General features: G+C 36.9%; 1 protein-coding gene and 2 non-coding genes across 3 annotated transcripts in view; 1 reads left to right on the forward strand and 2 right to left on the reverse strand.

The window, feature by feature from the left end:
- The window catches only part of LOC140169178 (low-density lipoprotein receptor-related protein 5-like), a 78,459-nt gene that overhangs the window by 49,464 nt on the left and 6,879 nt on the right, over positions 1 to 22,116 (reverse strand). Inside the window, exons 4-7 of the mRNA XM_072192435.1 lie at positions 20,309 to 20,436; positions 17,189 to 17,443; positions 16,088 to 16,273; positions 660 to 893 (exon numbers count right to left, since the gene is read on the reverse strand). Coding sequence (XP_072048536.1) covers positions 660 to 893; positions 16,088 to 16,273; positions 17,189 to 17,443; positions 20,309 to 20,436 — 803 coding nt within the window. The remainder of the gene's footprint in view (positions 1 to 659; positions 894 to 16,087; positions 16,274 to 17,188; positions 17,444 to 20,308; positions 20,437 to 22,116) is intronic.
- Trnat-ggu (transfer RNA threonine (anticodon GGU)) lies at positions 19,676 to 19,749 on the reverse strand. Its single transcript has one exon. It is a non-coding gene; the product is annotated as a tRNA-Thr (tRNA).
- Trnat-ggu (transfer RNA threonine (anticodon GGU)) lies at positions 20,053 to 20,126 on the forward strand. Its single transcript has one exon. It is a non-coding gene; the product is annotated as a tRNA-Thr (tRNA).

Consider the following 22,116-nt stretch of genomic DNA (forward strand, 5'->3'; position numbering starts at 1 on the left):
AATTATGAGCCCTGAGGAGGGTAAAATTGGGGGGGCAAGATATTTTTGGCAAGCCAAAATGGGGTAAGCAATCTTTGGCCAGCCGAGAGGGGGGGGCAGGCGATTTTTTGGCACGCCTTTTAAATAAAAGGCTTAGGAAAACAGTACGGAAACGATTTGATATGCAAATTGGGATCCCAAAAATTTGGCATGTGTAAAGTGGGTTATCAGCGAAGATATTGAGTTCGTAAGTTATGGTATTATAAAATTGGAAATTGAGATATCGGCCTTTAAAAATATTATTGACAATGTTGAGAGTAGGAATTACCTTGAAAAATGTCACAAAAAATACAAGATGCCATTTATACATGTTATATTCAGGTCTGAAACTATCAGTCAATATTTTTAACATTAAAAACATCACAAATTCGCAACAAACCCAAATTGTGAAAAAATCACCCCGAGCAGATTTTGGGATATTTCTCCATTTACGATCCTGCCAAAAAAGTGGATATAATCCTTTTTGGAAACAAGCTCTTCATAATTATGCATATTTTAGTGAAAGGGTGGTGAACAAAAAGTGGGGTCAATGTGGTCATAGAAACTCGAGACCCATTTTAGTGTATACAACCTCACCGGACTTAAATCAAGAGAATTGATGTTTTTGACTTCATACGTACTCGATAAGAAGGAGAACAAGACTTCTTCATTAGTGCCATCCAAATTCGCTCTATTAATAGTACCCCTTGTTATGTCTGTCCAATATAACTTTCTGTCTACCGGATCATAGTCCACCGCGGTTGGTCGGAAGAAGTCTATGGTTGGGATTTCTGTCAATTCTAGCGGAGCATCATGGACGACTGATCCAGTCCAAATGGTATGGTTGGCCAGATCAGCAACTATGATAAAATCATCTGCAAGTGAAAATAAAATAGAGCTGGGAGGAAAAACTGGTATATTCAATTATAATCAGGCCCATGAAGTAAATTAGTTTGCACGGACTACGAAGGGGGGTTGTTGAACCCCCTAATTTTCAATAAACGTCATATACCATTATTATTTGGTACCAATGTATAGTTATGGGTCTCCTCTATCCAGTGGTACCAAAATAAGTACAAACGTTCACCACATAATATCTCTAGACGTCATAATATGAAAGCGCCCAAGCAAATTTGGGAACTTTTCGCTATGTACAAAAGTATAGGCAAAATTGATTTTCAGCTAAAAATCCTACGAACATGTGATTTTCACTAAATTTTCTTCTAAATATAATGACTAAGAAGTAAAAAGTCAATAACTCTGAGAATAATTTTACAAGAGCGAAATGAAAATCATGCATTTTGTTGTAGAAACCGGTGGAGCGCAAAGGATGGATCTACGATTAACCTATGTCGTTTGGGCGTTAACACACGCGTTTTTTTATGATGGATGAAAAACTTAGGGGGGTTCTAGGGTTAACCAAAGAATAGTTTGCAAAAAAGGTCAAAGCCCATGAATCCTGTTAACATTGGCTTATTTTGAGATGATACCAAAATAACGAAACACTCAAGTTGTGATATGACAAACTATTACGGTATTCTTTGTTTAAAATGTTGCTCCAAGTAAAACAATCTGAAACCCTTTTTTATATCAAATTCGGAGCGGCATTGTTGATTTTTGACACCAGTGAATCTGGAAATTTGACATTTGACCTTTTTGCCTATATCTTAAGAACTATAAATCGGAAACAGGTTAAACTATACTTTTTTAATCATTATGATGAGAGGGATTGACACATTGGCACAGATCAGTGCATATTCCCACTCATTTCCACTATTTTTGGATTGAACGTTGCATTTATACCAGAATATTTTGTCAACACTTAAATGACAGTATGTTGCAATGTTTTACAGCAACTTTAAAAAAAAGTTTTTGAATTGTTTTGATAACCTTTTATATAACAAAAGTTGATTGACATGATAACTAAACAGCATACAAACCGTGACTTGGGCAAAAATATAGAAGATGTAAAAACAACAAATGAAATGTAACTTACCACTAAATGCCTGCTTATATGCCAGCAACACAGTTGACAAAATCACGAACCAAGTATTGAGATGGAAAGGCATTGTGACGCAGCCAGAATTGAGAAATTTACATGTATGATTGAATTTTTTACATTTTGGAATAACTCGAAATAGATCCGGGAAATAGTATTGTTAGGTAATTCCCAATTCTACTGCGACTGGACTGTTCTATACCTTTTATCGGGTGTGTGTCTATAATAGTTGCATAAGGTGATTCAAATCTCTGATTGTCTCTGTACAAATGTGGTACACAACAAAATTGACGGACATGTGGCACCGATTTGGATGGGCCACACAAAAGTGGATTATCAACAACCATGTCAACAAACAACAACAAACCTTTCGCCCTGTGAATTTTGTTACGGTCGTTGTTTACTTCGGCGTTTCTTTAAAAAAATATATTAAAAAGTAGGCCTGTGCGGCCGGGTTTTACATCCCTCAAATCGAGTGAATCATTCCAAACGAAATGACCCGGATGCCCGAGCTTTATTAAACAAAACTAGTATCTGTCATGATATTATGGCCAAACTTGTCCATTGACCAATTTTGAATATAATTATTGATAATAATTGTGCTCAGTTTCAAATGGTACAAATCCAGTTGAAATATTCTATTTGAACTTCGTTTATTTGTTTTATTTTGTAATCAAGAAAAAATCTATACAGGTGTTTTGGTTTTGATCGTAAGATTGAGTATCGTTCAAATTCACGTTTCAGTGACGTTTAAAAAGTTGTGCGTCCCATATCTACGGATATTGACAAAACAAGACCTGGTGATTTCAACGGCACGAACAACCTATCAAACACACAACGTTTACAAAGTTTAAGGATACGAGGTATTGTTGGTCGAAGCAGCCAAAACAAAAAAAATCGATTTTCATTAACTAAATCAATATATTATTGAAAAATAAATTTGATGTTTTGCAAAAGTTCATTCTACAAATCATATACTTTGAAAACTTGCTTGATTTATTGTTGTTACTGAGTAATGTACGTTTTACAAAAGTGTTATTGTCGCAGCCCTCTTTATAACATAACCATGATAACTCCTACAAAAGTATTTGATATTTGAACTGTGAACTTCCAAATCGCAACAGTTTCAAATTGTTGATAACATTAAATGTCGGGTTACATAAAGGGTATAAAAACGTTTTAATGACACTCTTAAAACATTTTTGCAAAAATGCATTACCCAAAATATTTTACAATAACGTTTAAAAAACTTATTCATCATCTTTATATAACCCGACATTTAAATGTTATTAAAACATTTTGAATAAACGTTTTAAGAACAGTGGTGTAGATCCGCCCGGGGGGGGGTCTTCGAAAAAAATTTACGGGGATGTGCCACGCAGACTTTCGGATGCTGACTTTCTCTATACCTACTTTTTGCTGATTTTGCCACCCATCAGTTTACCAATTTTCCACAAAAAACACCCAAAAAGCACCCAAATTTGCCCTAATTTGGCGCTTTTAGGGGTACTTAATTGCCCAAATGCGCCCAATTGGGCGCATTGGTCTCCACTGAAAACCCACCCATTGATATACCAAAATTACTGAAAAGGTACCCCAAAACCGTGGCACATCCCCGTATACCTTCAACCAGGGAGAACCCCCTCCGGGAGATCCAGGAGATATCTTTTTGACATTGGGGGGATGGGGTTGGAAAAAATTTCTTGAAGTATAGTAAATCCAGCACCGTTTGACGACATGAGACGTTTATGGTACAAATATGTGCGAAGTCTTCGCCATATTTAATCTAAACTAATGAAATATGGTGCAAAAGTGGAATAAATTTGCACTTTTGGGGCTAAAATGGCCAAAAATTAGGTTAATTTGGTCAGAAACACACATACAGGCGTCAACATTGGGGGATGATTGTATGGACAAAGGCAAAATATTGGGGGAATTTATCCCCAATCACCCCGGGATCTACGCCTATGTTTTAGAACATTTTTGTTTTTGCCGGGTATGCAACACGTGAGCTTGCTTCCATAAATGCCACAATTATTACCAGCGTGTGTTGGAGTATAACAGCGTGTTTATACTGAGGGCACGGCTTTTTGACCCGCTATTTTCTGGGCACAAAATACCTCAAGAGGTGGATCACGAAAGGCGAGCACATGACCCGGCATGACACGGCACAGTTCGTTTCTACTGGGTTTGTTACCCGCCATGACCCGGCACGGCACGGAATTTGGCCCTCGGTAGAAACACACTGGAAGTGTCCGTACATGAAGCATAAGAGTCCGTACATTCAGAAACCTCCACAACTAAAATGTCAAATTTTATTCATGTCATTGCTTTGCTTACGGTCACAGGTACATCATTACTTCTTAATGTTGATGAAGATTTTCTGATTTATCAAATCACCGATAGCGCCTTCAAATAAGGTTATATGATTTCATATTAATTATTATCGATACCGGACCTGCACTTTGAAATCAAAATGGGGTTTCCCCATGACAGATTCAGCAGATTAAAGTCCGTGACTCCGTGCATTATGATTACTAGTATTATCTTTTGTCATAAATTTTATCTAGTATTAAGGTTACACGAAGAAACGTATAAAAAACGCATAAAAGCCGTATAAAGTTGTTCTCTAAAACAGAGTTTTCTCAGTAATCAAATGTCGCAACGAGTGAAATGTTGGTGCATTGGATGTAGCTTAACATTTTTGTGTGTGTTATATACACATTTTTAGAATAAATTTGAAAATCCTTCGTTTAAAGCATTTTTACGCACCATGTTCACAAGATCAAAAACACGTTCCATGACGTTTTTTTTTCAAATGTGCGCCCCGTATAAATCCACGCCGAGTGATTGTTTTCTTCTTTTTCGTATTGTACTACAAATCGATCAAAGAAATAATGTTGCCAAATACAGTACCGATTAAATTTTAAAAGCCCGTTTTGGGGGGAAATTTTGGAGAATTTGCTTGAGAAAAAGCTGGTTTGTGAAATTATCGATATCTTGATTACGGGACGTTAATTTAGACATCTGAATACCTACATTATTTCTCAACATTCTGCCAATTGCTATTCCATTTGATTTTCACTCCAAATTGAAGCTAGTTTTGCAAAAAACGAGGTTTTTCTCCATCGGGTTTGTCCAAAATTTCAGCGGCGACATGCGTGTTTATTCTAAGAGCCATTATGCGGACGCAATTGTAATCACGTCATTGCGTCAAATTATAATTATATATCCCTTTCGCCAATCAATTGGATAAGCTGATGTGTGGCCGAGCGGATAGAGCGTTGGACTTTGAATCTATTATGATTAATTTTTGTGGGTTCGAGTCCCCGTGTAGCTGAAATTTCTGTTTTTTTCCTCTTTTCTTATTTTTACTTCTGTTCTTCCCTCTTTTCTTTCTCCTTTTCTTTTTTCATTTCTTTTTTCTTTCTTTCTTTTTCTCTTTTCTTTCTTTCTTTCTTTCTTTCTTTTTCTTTTTATTCACTATTTCTTTATTCTTTCTTGCTCCTTTCTTTTATAGTTTTTGTATATTTGATTGATTCGCTGACTACAGTGATTTATTGTTTTTCACTTTATATAATTCAGAAATTTGTAGGCCTGCTAAGTCTGTCTTGTTGAATATTCCCAAATTCGATTTACAAATAATAATTGCTTTGTGATGTTGTTGTTGATGTTATTTATTTATTTCATCAAAGATATCAAGGCTCTATAAATTTAATATCAACACATTTTCTAGACGGTGGCGTATCTTCATGAGGCGGGCATATTCTATTATAATTATTAAAGTAGGCTTATACCTCCCGGTACGCTTGTTCATTTTCTGCATGGCTGTTTCTGTTATGAACTTACGCCCTCTGAAATCAAGCGCATGAAAAACCTTTCGGCTAACCTTAAACTATTTATTATTGTACTAAATAATGGGATATTTTAATAGGCTACATAATGAACAAAAAACTCGGGCTATATTATTGCTTACCCATCGAATGCCCAATTTGGTAGGGCTGTAAATTCAATCTTAAAGTTAATAATGATTACTAATCGAAATCGGAATTATTACTACAACTGGAATGCCGTCTATACATTATGTAGAGGTATATGTCTATAAAAGATCAAAATGATACAATTTTTAAAAATTATTTTCCGTTGCATACTCCTTTCAAATTTAACTATCTTAGCAAAGGTCGCATAAGTCCTGTAACAGTAAGAAATTTACTACAGCCTGTCTCAAAAAAGTTGTGCAAGTAAAAAGCGCCCTCTTTGGCAATTAGAAAATATCGTTGTGGCATGATGCTTACATCAGCGTTAAGGGCGTAGTCTTAGCTCTCAAATGCCGTTTGTTTTGTTCAATTTGCTTGTTTTAATCTCGAGATATGTTTAGTTAACGGCGAAAGGGTAAAATCACAATTGTGCCAGTTTTACTAGGGAAGAGGGTTGTACATGTAATCAAGTTTATCAAGAGTTCCTTCGTGAAATCAAAAAAATGCATCAATTACACAACAATACAAAAATGTTTTACTGTTTTTACTGTTTTATCATGATACAGCAATAATGATCCTCTTTTTCCACTTAAAACAGATTAAAAGATAAATAAATATTTCACATTCTGCTGTAAAATTAAGGTGGTACTACACCCCCTGATAAATTTTGACTAATTTTACATTTTTCTCAAAAAATAAATACACACTGGTAACAAAAGTTATATAATATTATAGGGGCAAGGAATCCAATTACTTCAGTGATTCAAGACAAGGGGTTCATTATAATGTTAAGAAATGAGGTACATTCTAGCGGTACCTCTTTTCTTATCATAAATAACGTACCGCTTGTCTCGAGTCACTGAAATTCCAGTGTAGTAACTGGATTCCTTGCCCCTATAATATAAAAACCTTGTTACCAGTGTGTTATTATTTTTGAGAAAAATGCAAAAATAGTCACAAATTTATCAAAGGGTGTAGTACCACCTTAAATACACGTGCATGTCAATGATTTTATCATGGTAAATTCTGTTCTCTTTGTCACTCAAGACATGCTAAAAGACAAGCAAATATTGCACACTTATAGGTTAATAAATGCGTATTACTTGTTGGGAGAGAAATTAGACAAAATAATGCACGCTGATGTTGATGCGTCTAATGCACGAGCCCCGAAGGGGGAGTGCATTAGACGCATCAACATCAGCTATCATTGATTTACATGTACAGCTCTCTTCCCAAGTAAAAGTGGCACAATTGTGATTTTACTCTTTCCCCGAAGGGTGGGGGGGTGGGGGTGCATTAGACGCATCAACATCAGCTATCATTGATTTACATGTAGGCCTACAGCTCTCTTCCCAAGTGGCACAATTGTGATTTTACCCTTTCCTTGTTAAAGGAGGATTTCGTTATCCTAGCATCCTCTTTTTATGACATTTTTCAGTAGATATCCACAAAAAAAGCTTATTCCCCAAATTTAAGTTGATTCCGATTTTGCGTTTGCGAGTTATGCATGATTATATGTGTTACACTGCCCCATAGGCCACTGTTGTAATTTCGTTCTGGTATACCAGAACGAAATTCAAATTTGGCGATATTTTTGCTAAACGAATTAATCTGCAAGAAATATTTGGTACATAAACATTATATAGCCAGAGGTATCCAGTGGTTTAAAAATCTCAACTTTTTTTGAGAAAAGTGGGGGGATGAGGCTGTGGATCACGAAATGCCCTTTTAAATAAACATATCTCGAGATTAAAACAAGCAAATTGAACAAAACAAAAGGCATTTGAGAGCTAAGACTGCGCCCTTAACGTTGATTTAAGCATCATGTCACAACGGTTTTTTCTAATTGCCAAAGAGGGCGCTTTTTAGAACAAGTTTGTTTTGGTTAGTGGGTCAAGGTCACCCGAGGTCATGAAACTTGGTGGGTACAGTCACCATTTAGAGCCAAATTTGGGGAGGGTCACTTCGGGGTCATCTGAGGTCAAATTAGTATAAACTGTCGTATGGGCATGAAACTTGGTGGGTACAGTCACCATTTAGAGCCAAATTTTGGGAGGGTCATCTGAGGTCAAATTAGTATAAACTGTCGTATGGGCATGAAACTTGGTGGGTACAGTCACCATTTAGAGCCAAATTTTGGGAGGGTCATTTCGGGGTCATCTGAGGTCAAATTAGTAATAAACTGTCGCATGGACATGAAACTTGGTGGGTACTGTCACCATTTAGAGTCATATTTTGACGGTCATTTCAGGGTCATTTGAGGTCAAATTACTATAAACTGTCGTATGAGCATGACACTTGGTATCAGTCACCATTTAGAGCCAATAGCGTCTTGCGCAGTTTGTTATTTGATATGATATTCCTAAAATTATAGTACACAAGTAATTTGAACATAATATATATGCGTGTAAATGTCTTGCTCTTGTTATTATTATATGGCCATCTTTATTTAATAGTTTGTCTCAAAGCTATTCCTAAGTTGCAACATGGCGGTAGGTTGCAAACCTAATGCGGAATGCGTTTTTTAAGGATATTTTTACTTTAACTTTTTTTTATCTGTTGGACAAGCTTTTTGACAAGAATAAACCACTTTTCTTCTTTCGAGGAGTTTTCACTGTGGTCGAGATGAAGACTTTTATTAAGATTTACGATTTAGGTTATTTTCACGTATGATGATGTCAGACGTGAGTTTTTGTGTCGGAATTGAAAAAAGGGAAAAAATAAAGTTTACTCAATCCAGCGGCAATAACGCGCGAAAAAAGCTGGCGATTTTAGTATTGAGACAAACTATTTTAAATTAAAGAAGTATTTCGTGATCCTAGCATCCTCTTTTTATGACATTAATTTTCATTGAGTAGCGAAAAAAGCTTATTTCCAAAATTTCAGTTGATTCCGATTTTGCGTTTTCTTTTTGTTTGTTTGTTTTTTGGTTGTTTGTTTGTTTGTTTGTTTGTTTGTTTGTTGTTGTTTTTGTTTGTTTTTTTGAGAAAAGTGAGAAAAGTGGGGAATGAGGCTACGGATCACGAAATACCCCTTTAAGATGGCCTAAACATACATAAAATAATTGAAAAGATAAAAGCGGTCTGTATATTACACTCAAACACCCTGCAGCTGCATATACACTCTGGACTGTAGTCTTTACCATGTTTACTGTGTATAATAATAATAATAGAGGAATATTTAAAGAAATCTGACAGAAGGTGGACAGAAGAGGAAGACAGATCGAAATAAAGTGAAGGAAATAAGTAACAAATAAAGATCTCCGGAAAGCCAGCATCAAGGGGAGGTGATATAAAGGGAAACAATATGAGTAGAAGTAATTAAAGAAGGAAATGAAAGGAACGTAAAAATAGAAATATTCTAAAAAGTGCATGAGAAAGACGGGGAAAAGGGACCCTTCCACTAGACTGCTGCCCTCAGTCGTCAACCGTCTGGATTGACGACTGAGAAAACTACGTGGAAAAAAAGTGACGGATTTTGCAACAGGATTCCTGTGGCATAGAGCGTGCGCAGTTGTGTCCAAATTGACCTTTTGACCGAGTTTGTTGTTTTTAGAAGTTCAGAGCGCGATCTTGTCACAGCGGCGCAGTACAGCGACGCGGTACACGGGCGCCGCTAGTCAGTCGCGCTACGGCGCACAACCAAAGTCGCATTGAATAGTTTTCAGAAGTCCGTCATGATATTGGCTGTAAGATAATCAGTCGTCACTACGAAGCATACACAGTACATGCGAAGTGTAGACGGCTGATTGGAATTAGTCTACCCTTCCACTGCATTTTACTGATTGATGTCTTGGTTGCATGCACTACGGCAACTTAACATCTAGCGAATGAACTTGGGACGAACTGGTCGTAATTTGTAATATATATCAGTGGTCGGTGGTGTTCCATGGCCGCTCCTACCCCGGGGGCTGGAGAAAAGGTGCAATTTTGGCGTCCTCTTGAACATCCAGAAAATCTTTACCCCGTTTTATTTTTGGTGGTTTGAAAAGTGAAGAGCAAAATAAGAGGATAATAGAAACTAAATATAGAAAGTTTTTCAAACATTTTTGACAATTTTCCGCCCTTTTTCTTTAATTACTGTTTTTTTTTCTTTAATATAAACTTCTTTTGCCGCCCCTTCTTCTTCTGCCGCTCCTTTCTTTTCGCCGCCCCCAGCTTTTCCTCCTGGCGGGCTGATGACCCCAAAGCCATCCCCAAAATATGCGCATGTCAATTGGGGCGAACTTGTGGTATGTCCGTATATCGGACGAACTACTAAATAGTACTGGTCGTGGTATGTGTTTTAAACGAACTTTCTTTCTGGCGATCTGGTTTCAGGGTGCCACGTCTTGAACTCAAAAGAAACCATCATAACCGGTATGTACCATTATTAATGCCAAAAGTAATACATGGTATAACAAATAAACTTGGTGTCATAAACCAAATATTTTGGCATGGTATTATCGCTATGAATCTTAAAAATAATAGAAACTTTATGCATGGAAGTCAATACTTGATGATTTAACAGACGTTCAGGGTTCATGGTGTGATGTACCTTGAGTAATTTAATTTGATTATTTATCTTTGTTTACAACTAGAAGCTATGTCATGAGAGGTATGAGACAAGGGGAACACCTTGGAAGTAATCGTGCAAGAGTTTGTGTGTTATGGCATGTTTTAGGGGAAGTTTAATGTGAACTTTTCTTTTTACAGTGTATTTCCCGGACGAGCCCCCGATTTTGTTACGAGCCACAACTGACTCAAGGCCAAAATCACCTTTTACCCAAATTCACACGAATGCACAACAACAATATACTGTTTGATAAAGTTAACAAAAACTAGATGGAACAACACAAACTAAGTCAGATATGATTGGTCCATAACAACAATTGCACATACAATATAATCACACAATCACAATTTTAACTAATCAGTACTTAACCAGCAGTCTTGGTGATCATAGAGTTCTTGCAATGTTATGGATGTTTGATGTATATCCTTGTAAGTCCAGTGTACACTTGCATTTGTATATAAAATCCTCGCACAGAAATGATACTGCTTTCTCCAAACACTTTTAAAACTTCTTGCGCAGGTCACCAAACACTTCTTGCGCCGTTCTCCAAACACTTACCTCCTTACGAAGTTCTCCAAACACTTAACTCATTGCGCCGTTCTCCAAACACTTAACTCCTTGAGCAGTTCTCCATACACTTAACTCCTTGCGCAGTTCTCCAAAAATGGTGTTTCTTTCACCAATCACTCTCTCTCCAGGAAACAAGCTTCTTTATGCACTGCTCCACTTTATTGACAGATGTGTTGTTTTAAAACTAGACTCCAGCAAGCCGACAGAAGAATTGTAATCCTTTGATGAGGAGGAGCACATTCGTGTACTCAAAATCTCCATCGTTGCTGTATTAAAATAGCACTTTATTGGCTATGTAAACTGGTTAAAATGTACCTCCTTTTGAAGCACAGGTTGACCAATACATAGAAAATTTACAAACTGACTCTCATGATATTCTGCCAAGAACAAACTAAAGTTTTCACCTTTTTATACTCCATGAAAACCCCAAATCTATTAATAGACCATTCTCCTGTGGGTATTCCCCTGATGTCATATCTACTTTATATTCTTGGGGATTCCCCAGTTAACACTAAGCAATGAACTATGATTGAGCAATATGGGAATCCCTATGACTTCAATAACTCTGATTGAGTTTGTTTACTGTACCAAAGGGATTTCCCTTAAAACATGCCATAACACAAACTCTTGCATGATTACTTCCAAGGTATTATCCCTTGTCTCACATCTCTCATAGCTTCAAGTTGTAAACAGTCAAGTCAAGTTAGCTCAATCGATAAGGCGTTCGACTATGGTACAAGAGATTGGAAAAATTGAGTTAGCTTGAAATTCCCTGGACAAGGAACTTACTGCTAATTGTCTCGTTGCAACACGTACGAAACTCGGGGAGCTGATCCTGGTTGCGAAGGTTATTTGTGGAATGTCTAGGGTGTGCGCTCTTTAAGCAACAAAAATTGTTAAATGGTTTATGGAATGATGTGGGGCCGTAATGGTCAGCGACAACCTAAATCACTGCGCTTCTTTTTTGTTCTTCTTTTATAAACAAAGATAAATAATCAAACTATACTCAGGGCACATCACAATGGAAACGGATAAATAAAAGAGTTATTTAATTAGTGATGTACGAGTTATATCCCTGGAGATTGTTATCGAACATGGCTGTGGTATTGGTTTCAGAACCTCCATCTTGGTGCGAATATGACTCCATGTAAAGGTGATCGGACTCTTTACGTGCCAACGTAGATCCGGATTGCGTAGTTGCCAACGTAGATGATTGCTTGGTTGCCCTGGTAACGAAAAGATACAGATTATTGTTATATCAATCAGGCGGCGAGTGGCATGATAGAGCCGGCAACTTGTGAAACCGCCCGGCCGTATGGCATTTTCCATATACTCGGTTAGTTTTGTGGGGTTCATTATCGAACCCCAACGGTTTTAGCTTGTATTTATATTATTTATTAACATAGGCCTATTTGTTTGTGATATATCAAGCGTTTTAAAATTTCAAAATAATCCCATTCAATTACACGGTTGACGATGGAAATTTACTGGATTTAGAGAATGCACGGCGCATACCACCTGATATCAATCGCCGCCGAAAACTCAGACGGCCTGAGGAAATATCCCGGATGGGGATGTGAAACTGTCGCCAGTTCAAAATAGTAAGTCCAGTAATAGTTAATAATCAATTTGATATCATTTAATAACAAAACTTGCAGAGAGCGGAAAGTTCGACGCATTTCAAACACAATGATCTAACTGTGCAATAAATTAATTTTGTCTTCTTGTGGTACATTTGTACATTCCATGATCTTAATCTAATTTATTTAACAAAATTACATTCGTGTGTGTTTGAAAGGAGATGTCTGTGTGTTGCGTGCACGAATGAGGAATGATATTGGGTGTCTGGTGCAGTGGAAGCACCAGGAAAACTTTTTCGGGGGGGGCATGGGAGTGAAAAGTAAATTTTAGGGGAGGCAAAATCAACCAATTTTGCCCAAAATTGCCGCAAAAAGGGGATATTTGTGTAATTTTTTGGGTTTTACCTTGAAAGTGGGGAGGGCAAGAAAAATATTTTGGGGACTGACCCCCCCCCCCCCCCTCCCCGTAGCGCCGCCACTGGACTCTGGTGGGGTGTATTTGAGGGTGTGTAAGTTCAGTGGGTGATCTTGTGGAAGTGATAGCTGATGAGTGGGTGTGGCGGTGTCTGAGAGTATGATCATGACTAGGTCAAACTATTTTCTGAATCCTTGCAATGAGAGGAATAATTAATTGTTAACCAGATTTGAGCCACTTTGAAATTTGACCACTGTGTTGACCTTTAACCTTGAATATGGCCGAAGTGCCGGGATTTATTTTTTGTTAACATCTTCAACGTGTTATAGGATCATAAAAGGAAGCTAAAAAGTTGGTTTGGTAGAGTCCTGGGGTCATTATTAACTTCCCGTAGATACTGGACTAATCAGATTTGATAGAGCATCAAGTACCGGCAGAGGTGATAGATATCCGATAATAATTATGCTTAGCACAATAGACCATTATAATAGACCTACTGTGTCCTCCCAGCACACATTATGAAATGAATTTGGAGAAAACCTTCTGTTAATAAAATACTATGCTGAGCCACCAGCCTGGGTGGCTCACGCTCCAGTAATTTCAGATGATTGAGCTCCGTAATACATCAAAGAATGGTTTCCCAATTCATGAAAACAAATAGATAATCAGCTTATCGGATTAAAAGCTTAGAAGGAAGGTCTTGCTGCTCAGCGAATGTTTGTAATTATCAGAAGGTTTTCTCCAAATTCATTCTCTGATGAATGTTATGATTGCAGACCAGTGTGCAGTTCTGCTCCACCTTTTAATCTCCTATTTTTTGGTTTCTGAACAATAGAGAAACTAAAACTCAATATTTAAAAAGACCGAGTGTCAGTAAAATGATGGCGCTTTCATCCAAAAGAAATAATACACACATGAGGATTTATACGAAGAAGAAACCGGTCACCGGTCATAGAGCATCAAGTACCGGCAGAGGTGATAGATATCCGATAATAATTATGCTTAGCACAATAGACCATTATAATAGACCTACTGTGTCCTCCCAGCACACATTATGAAATGAATTTGGAGAAAACCTTCTGTTAATAAAATACTATGCTGAGCCACCAGCCTGGGTGGCTCACGCTCCTGTAATTTCAGATGATTGAGCTCAGTAATACATCAAAGAATGGCTTCCAATTCATGAAAACAAATAGATAATCAGCTTATCGGATTAAAAGCTTAGAGGGAAGGTCTTGCTGCTCAGCGAATGTTTGTAATTATCAGAAAGTTTTCTCCAAATTCATTCTCTAATGAATGTTATGATTGCAGACCAGTGTGCAGTTCTGCTCCACCTTTTAATCTCCTAATTTTTGGTTTCTGAACAATAGAGAAACTAAAACTCAATATTTGAAAAGACCGAGTGTCAGTAAAATGATGGCGCTTTCATCCAAAAGAAATAATACACACATGAGGATTTATACGAAGAAGAAACCGGTCACCGTGGACTAAAAACGATCATGCCATAGGAAATTTGACGAAACTTAGGAACAGAAAAAATTAAATGACGGCGGATTTTTACAAGATATAAATATATATTTTATACTACAAGATCGGTAACAAATTAAGCTTCAACAAACCCTTTGTGTCCGTGAAAAAAAGACCGTTCCATTCAAAACAACGGACTTAAAACCGTGCGAAATCGGCCATATGTCACAGGTTTTTCAAGCCTTTTCTGACCCGAAAACAAGTCACGCTGATAATGAAGATTGAGTGAAGAGGACAAATTCATATGTCCACCTTGTCGACTATGGGAGTATTTCTCCGTGGAGAGGTCTAAGCCTAAACCTAAAGTTTCTGGTCCTAATGGTGATGATAATAAACTTATTGAAAGGAGACGGTCAACTTGTTTTCTTACCTAGATTTACAATGACATGCAACAATGACCAGTATGAAGACCATTATGCAGACGAATGCAGTAACACCCACAGACACAGCAACTACTGTAGAAGATCAAAGATAAACCCCTTGTTTATTTTTCTATTGTTTTACTTGTTTACTTGTTTACTTGTTTACTTGTTTATTTAGGGATTCAATCATGTTTCACCGTTGTTCATCACCGATTAACAACGATGCGTCCGCGTCGTCTGAGTGGTTTACTTCGCGAGGGCAGCTTTAGCTGCCCGAGCGAAGTAAACCATGCAGACGCGCCTGACGCGTCGTCTGAGTGGTTTACTTCGTCCGCGTCGTCTGAGTGGTTTACTTCGCGAGGGCAGCTTTAGCTGCCCGAGCGAAGTAAACCATGCAGACGCGCCGGACGCGATTTGTTAATCTGTGATGAACAACGGTGAAACATGATTGAATCATTTTCAACAACGAAACAAGCTAAAGATGTCTAATTCACATGATTATTTCATTCAGAATGTCCATTTGTCATTGCCACTCAACCTTACAAGAAGATCACGGTATTTTCTGTTGATATCGGCAATAAAACTAAAGAATAAAGCGGTAATACTTAGCTGCTACCGCCAACATAAGAGAGTTCATGTTTACGCATACGTTCCAGGCATGACGAATTTTACGCGCTCATGCGTAATGCGTACGCGTAACTTTGCGTTCGCGTATACGCTACTGGACTGTGGATTCATCACGGATTAACAACGGTTGGCTCCTGTACAAAGGTATAGGAAGAGTTGTTAATGCAATGTTCCATCCTCAGAGCTTTTCTCCGCTCAAGCCATTAACACGTAGCCCACCACTTTCTCACCCGTATATGCCCGATGCAGTATGAAAATAATTTGCGTCAGGTTCAGTCTCATATATATATTATACTAGAGTAAGCCGTGAAGACATGCAGTTTTATGTTTTCGCTTTCCCGAATACCAACCCGTGACTACATTCTTTGCACCACACACCTGGCTACACCACAAGAAATTAGACGGGACGAACGTATCTGTGGCTACGTTACGTATATGATACATTTGCCTAAACGTACCTATAAATATTGCAGGACCTTGAACGTTTGATGACGTGGTATAAGGCTTCCGCGTAGTTGATGTGGATGGGGATGCGGCTGTCGTCTTTACGTCTGTCACAATGCCTGTCTGTATAGGGCGCGTAGTAGTTGTAGGCGGTGATGGGGTAGTTGGCCTGCTAGTACTAGTTGGTGGAGGGATATTTGCTAAGAGCAAGTGAAAAAAAAATGGATTTTGATATTTTCCACGATTATAGACTTGTGTCTTAGCTATACCTAGTAAGCAATTTGGGTATTAATACTTCAATATACTACTAATCCTTCATTGTCCTTGTGTGATAGAATTTCAATGAAAATGGGAAAATATCGAACCCCATGGCAAATTTGAGGAAAAACTAAACAAAACCTACATTATTTAACCCGAGATAAAGAAGAATGAGATAAGGCACTGTGTACTAAATGCCCATAGAAATATGGAGGGGTGTGCCTCTTTGTATAAGGGAATAAAGATACAACAACAATGGCCGTATAAGACGAATTTTGATTGGCCCTGATCTGAGGTCGTCACATTTTTGTACCATCGAATCAAATCGTAGCCATGGTAGCAGCTTTATATTCACATGATTCACACCAATTCAATACATATAAATCATCATACAAATTATTTTCATGGCATTAGTCTGATATTTCAAATGTATCTGGCTGCTCGAGACCGTCAAAACACAGTGGCATAACGATGGGGGGGCAGAGGGGGCACGTGCCCTGGCCGCCACTCTTAGGGGCGCCGAATTGACCAATTTAGCATCGATTCTGCGCCCACTCCTAGCAATGAAAGTGAAAATTTCCAGCAGAAAATAATTTGAAAGAACAATTTAACCGCCGAAAAGAGCGTAAGCCTATATGGCTATGAACCTTGGGGCACCACAACAAATATTGAAATTAATGGTAGACCTATGATATAGGCCTATCGACACACTAATTATCCCCCAATGATGGATTTCATTGTAACCGTTATTGCTATAACTTTGATGTTTACTTTTTAGAAAATTAATGATTTTATCAGAAAACGTCACAACAAGTTACTCCCACCTTAATAAAACAAAATCCAAAAAGGCAACAAACCTATGTGTATTCCACCGCCCTGTGCCAAAAGAGGCGGCGTCGCTGCCTCCAAACTAATCAAACCAGCGTATTTATCCATGCGTAGTATATTCAAGTACGCCCAATCGGTCCAGTAAATGTAATTTCCACTGATGGCCAGATCAAACGAGTTCATGTTAAAAATGTAACCTTCAAATAAATTTTTCCTGTTTCCACCGGTGAAGTCAACAGTTTCTACCCGGTCCATTCCTGCGTCACACCAATACAATCTCTGAGCTGTGGTACAATATAAAGCACATGAATTAATCGAACATCCCGGGTCGAACATTTGTGTATGGGGATGTGCCACGCAGACAATCCGATGCTTACTTTCTCTATACCTACTTTTTGCTGTTTTTGCAAAAAACAATTAATTTATGAGTGTAAAAGGGGAGGGTGGTTTTGGGGGAAAGGGGGGACAAATAATATATATAAAATTATAAGTAAGGCAAGAAAAAAAGAAACCCTGTTCTACGGGCGGACGGACCTTTCAAGTAGGGTCGGTCGGTCGGTTGGTATTTTTTTTTTAAATAACCCAAAAAATCACAAAAATCTGTAAATAAATTTCAATTTGAGAAAATAAAAAAAAAAATTGTCCTGAAATTTCCGAAATTTGGGGTCGGCATTCATTTGTACAGGAAAAATTAGTTTCCCAATTTGTTCAAAATTTTTCGTTTTTCGTCGCATAAATAAATAAATAAATAAATAAATAAATTAATTAATTAATTAATTAATTAATTAATAGATAAATAGATTAATAAATTAATAAATTAATAAATTAATTAATTAATTAATTAATTAATTAATTAATTAATTAATTAAATAATTAATTAAATAATTAATTAATTAATTAATTAATTAATTAATTAATTAATTAATTAAAATAAATAAATAAACATTAGTTATGTTTGTACATGGGGGGGGGTGCTGTGCAATAATCATGATCCTTCGATATCCATGATTTATCCTTGCAAATTTATAGCATCGAACCTCCAGCCAATGTTCCTTGCCAGTGCTAGCCACGAAACTAGGTCACAACTGTAGCCACTCCTTCAATGGTCGCCATTTCAGTGATTGACAGTGATGTAATGCAAATATGGCGCTGGCCATCTGGTCACGTGCGCATTTATAAAAGCGCAATTATATATACAACCGAAGTCTACTGTTAATGGTAAGATTTACTTCTAGGATTAAGGGAAGGGGTATGAACGTTTGGACAGTATTTATTGTGGAACATTAGAGCACATCAGACATATCGAATTGCATTCTGAATACGAAGAATGTCATTCTGATATCAAATAATTTTGATTTTTTGAAATTCGCAATGTAATACACATTTTATGGCAAATCATTTAAAATTGATATTTTTGATATTTAACAGTACTTGAAGTAAACTTTATAAATCTGATGATTTATACATAAAGTGTATGTAGGTGGGATTAAAAGCCGACGATCAATTGAAAATTTTGACCTTTCGTATTGAAGATATGGATTTTTTTCAAAAAAAACACCAACAAAAAATAGGTCTTTTTGGGGAAAAAATCCATATCTTCAATATAAAAGGTCAAAATTTTCAATTGATCGTCGGCTTTTCCTCCCAGCTACATGCTCTTTAAGAATATATTATTAGATTTATAAAATATATATCAAAAATTTGAAAAATATATCAAATTTTAAAAATTTGTCATAAAATTTGTATTATATCGTGAATTTCAAAAAATGAAAATTATTTGATATCAGAAAGACATGCTTCGTATTCAGAATGCAATTCGATACGTCTGAGGTGCTCTCATGTCCCACAAAATATACTATCGAAACGCCATAAACGCTCATTCTAGATCCCTTAACGTGGTAAAATTTTGTGAGTGGCCTCAACAAAAAATAAATTGTACCATAGGCGGTGGAAGTGGGGTGGGCAATACGTGCCAACCCCTTAAATGTTTGCAAACGGGTGACATCGCCCCCCTAAAAATCATAACATGAAGAAGAAATAAAGCAATAAGTGACCTGTACATTTGACTTTCTAGTACAAAAAACACCATATTTTGAGCCCAAATAGGATATATTTATTCAATTTTTTCGCGCAAAACACACCTCATTTGGACCTAAAATGGTCTGAAATTGAAACAAAAAAGCCCCACTAAGACCGGTAAAAGATATGCTCAACCCCGACCCCCCCCCCCCACACACACACCAACCCCGTAAATGTTAGTGTTTCCGCCACAACTAAATAGTACTGCTTTATCGAATTATCTCCCCTTTAGTGTATGTTTTCTTTTTTGTTTTTTAAATAAAACACAAACTTTTTTAAAACATTTTAAATTCAATATTAATTAGCTTGGTGCCGCGCATATGCCTATTTCTTGTGTACGGAGAAATAAAGTTTAATCTATGTGGTAAATTAAATATGAGCAAGGTTTTTAAGTCAAGTCAACACATACATAAATGACAGCCAGTGAAAAAATTTCACTGACTATCCAGGATTTGAACCTGGGACCTTCGGATCACCGGACCGATGCTCTACCAACTGAGCTAATAAGTCAGATGGAGAAGAGCAGTGATGTTATTATCTATAGGCCTTCAGTTCAATACCCGCCCTCTATCATCTTCTCATCCAAGAAGCTTTAAGAAAGAGGTTTGGAAATCCTTCAGAAATTATATTCGAGACTTAAAAACCTTGCTCATATTTAATTTACCACATAGATTAAACTTTATTTCTCCGTCTCGAATATAATTTCGAAAGGATTTCCAAACCTCTTTCTTAAAGCTTCTTGGATGAGAAGATGATAGAGGGCGGGTATTGAACTGAAGGCCTATAGATAATAACATCACTGCTCTTCTCCATCTGACTTATTAGCTCAGTTGGTAGAGCATCGGTCCGGTGATCCGAAGGTCCCAGGTTCAAATCCTGGATAGTCAGTGAAATTTTTTCACTGGCTGTCATTTATGTATGTGTTGACTTGACTTAAAAACCTTGCTCATATTTCTTGTGTAATTAGAAATATATTTCTTTTATTTGGTGTTCAAGTTAATGAACTTTTATTGTTTTTTATATTTACTGCGAGTTCAGAACAAACAGGGTGTTTATCAGGCCTGTATTACCTTCAAAATCGAGAGCTAGTCCACTTGGTCGGATCAATTCCGTATCGACAAAAACATATCGTTCACTACCATCCAGTTTAGCTCGCTCAATCTTGCTATGATTGCCCCAATCGGTCCAATAAATAAAGCTTAAAACAAAAATAAATTAATATTTTGATGAGATTATATCGTCCTGATTATTACATAATGTACTAAACAGTCCCTATAGACGAATCCAACGAGCCAAGTCGTGGTCAGGATTTGGTGATGACGTCACACGTTTACGAAAAACTAGTACATGTATAAGAGCGGTTGCGATTCTCATTCATCGTGATCGTACGCCCGTGTAACGTTTCACTTCAATCTCTTCTGACGCAGCTAGGTTGCTTTATGGTAGTATCGAAGATTTTGCACGTGCGAAATTAACGCGCGGATACCGCAGAATATGCAATGAAAAATAGTATATTAAAGTGATGTTATATAAAATTATTAAAGAGCATACGAAGGAAGGTTTAACAATTAATATGATCTATTTTGTTTGTAAGAGATCATTTATAACAAGAGCACCAATGGTGCTGTAGCACATTTGTTATGGGTTATGGTCAAGAATTGAAATTCATTGTGTTGGTGGTTGTGTGCAGGTTTTATTTGTTATGTTGTTTGTAAGTGCAGTTGTTAATTTTTATTTGTTTGTTGGCAGGGCTGTGATAAAGAGTGTGGTTTAGTTTATTACCTTCATTGCACATAAAAATATCAAATTGCGGTGTGCGCTGCAAAAGGGCAACCCCGAACAGGCACGCAGGCCCACTAGATGGGGTCCCTTATACACACACCAAATAAAAGAACTAAAATTACTCAGTACATAATTATAAACACATTTAAAAAACACTATAAAATACATTAGAAATACAATATTATACTAAAATTGAGTTGCCAAATTACTTCAAGACATCGCAGAATTCAAATAAGCACCAGTGAAATTGCACAAAGTAGGTATACTGACAAGTTAATTGGAGATGTAGTGGTTAGTGGTGTACCTCTCTTATTGATTGTAGATATTTGTTAGTGTATTTGGTGCTATTGACAGGTTTTTGGCTGGTTGCATTGGGCAGGCAATGTAGATTTGGTATAATTGGATTGTTTCATGTTTGCTGGTTTGTAGTTTATAGTTGAAGGTATTTTATAGGGTTGAGTTGTGTGGAGTTGGCTGCTTTGAATGTTAGGACTTTTGTTGTGTGAGTGCGTATTTTTGAAGTTGTGGAGTTAACTGTACCATCTATAACCAATATATAGTAACCAATATACAGTAACCTGTATACAACTGCGCCATACAAATAAATATATAATATATTGCACAATAATCTGGGAAAATGTAGTTTTGCCAGAGGTAAGGTTCAATAAAAATTGTAGCATATTTTTATGTCACATTATGTTAAAAATATGCATAAACTAGGTATGTGGGAAGTGAACCTGTGTGCTTTGTGTTCCGCTAAATATGGGTAGTTTTATTCTTGGGTTTGCTGTGAGCAGTTACATCAATTTTTTTAAATTGAAACATTGTAGAATTTGCTCTTTCCAATGATATTTTCATTTACAGTGTATTATAGATCTGTAGTTACAGCCCTTTATACATGAGTTTAGTTTTTTAATCACATTGTAAATGATTGGAATTAACTGATTGGAATTAAGGGTATTAATTTGCTCCACAGATAATTCCATTATCTGTGTTTGCTCAGTCATTTTATTGATACTGAGAAATTTACAACAACTTAAGGTGGTTTAAAATGCAAATTAAAGATCTATGGATCGTTTTCATCTTTGGCACAGAA

This window comes from Amphiura filiformis, chromosome 14, assembly GCF_039555335.1.
Source record: "Amphiura filiformis chromosome 14, Afil_fr2py, whole genome shotgun sequence".
NCBI classification, from domain to species: domain Eukaryota; kingdom Metazoa; phylum Echinodermata; class Ophiuroidea; order Amphilepidida; family Amphiuridae; genus Amphiura; species Amphiura filiformis.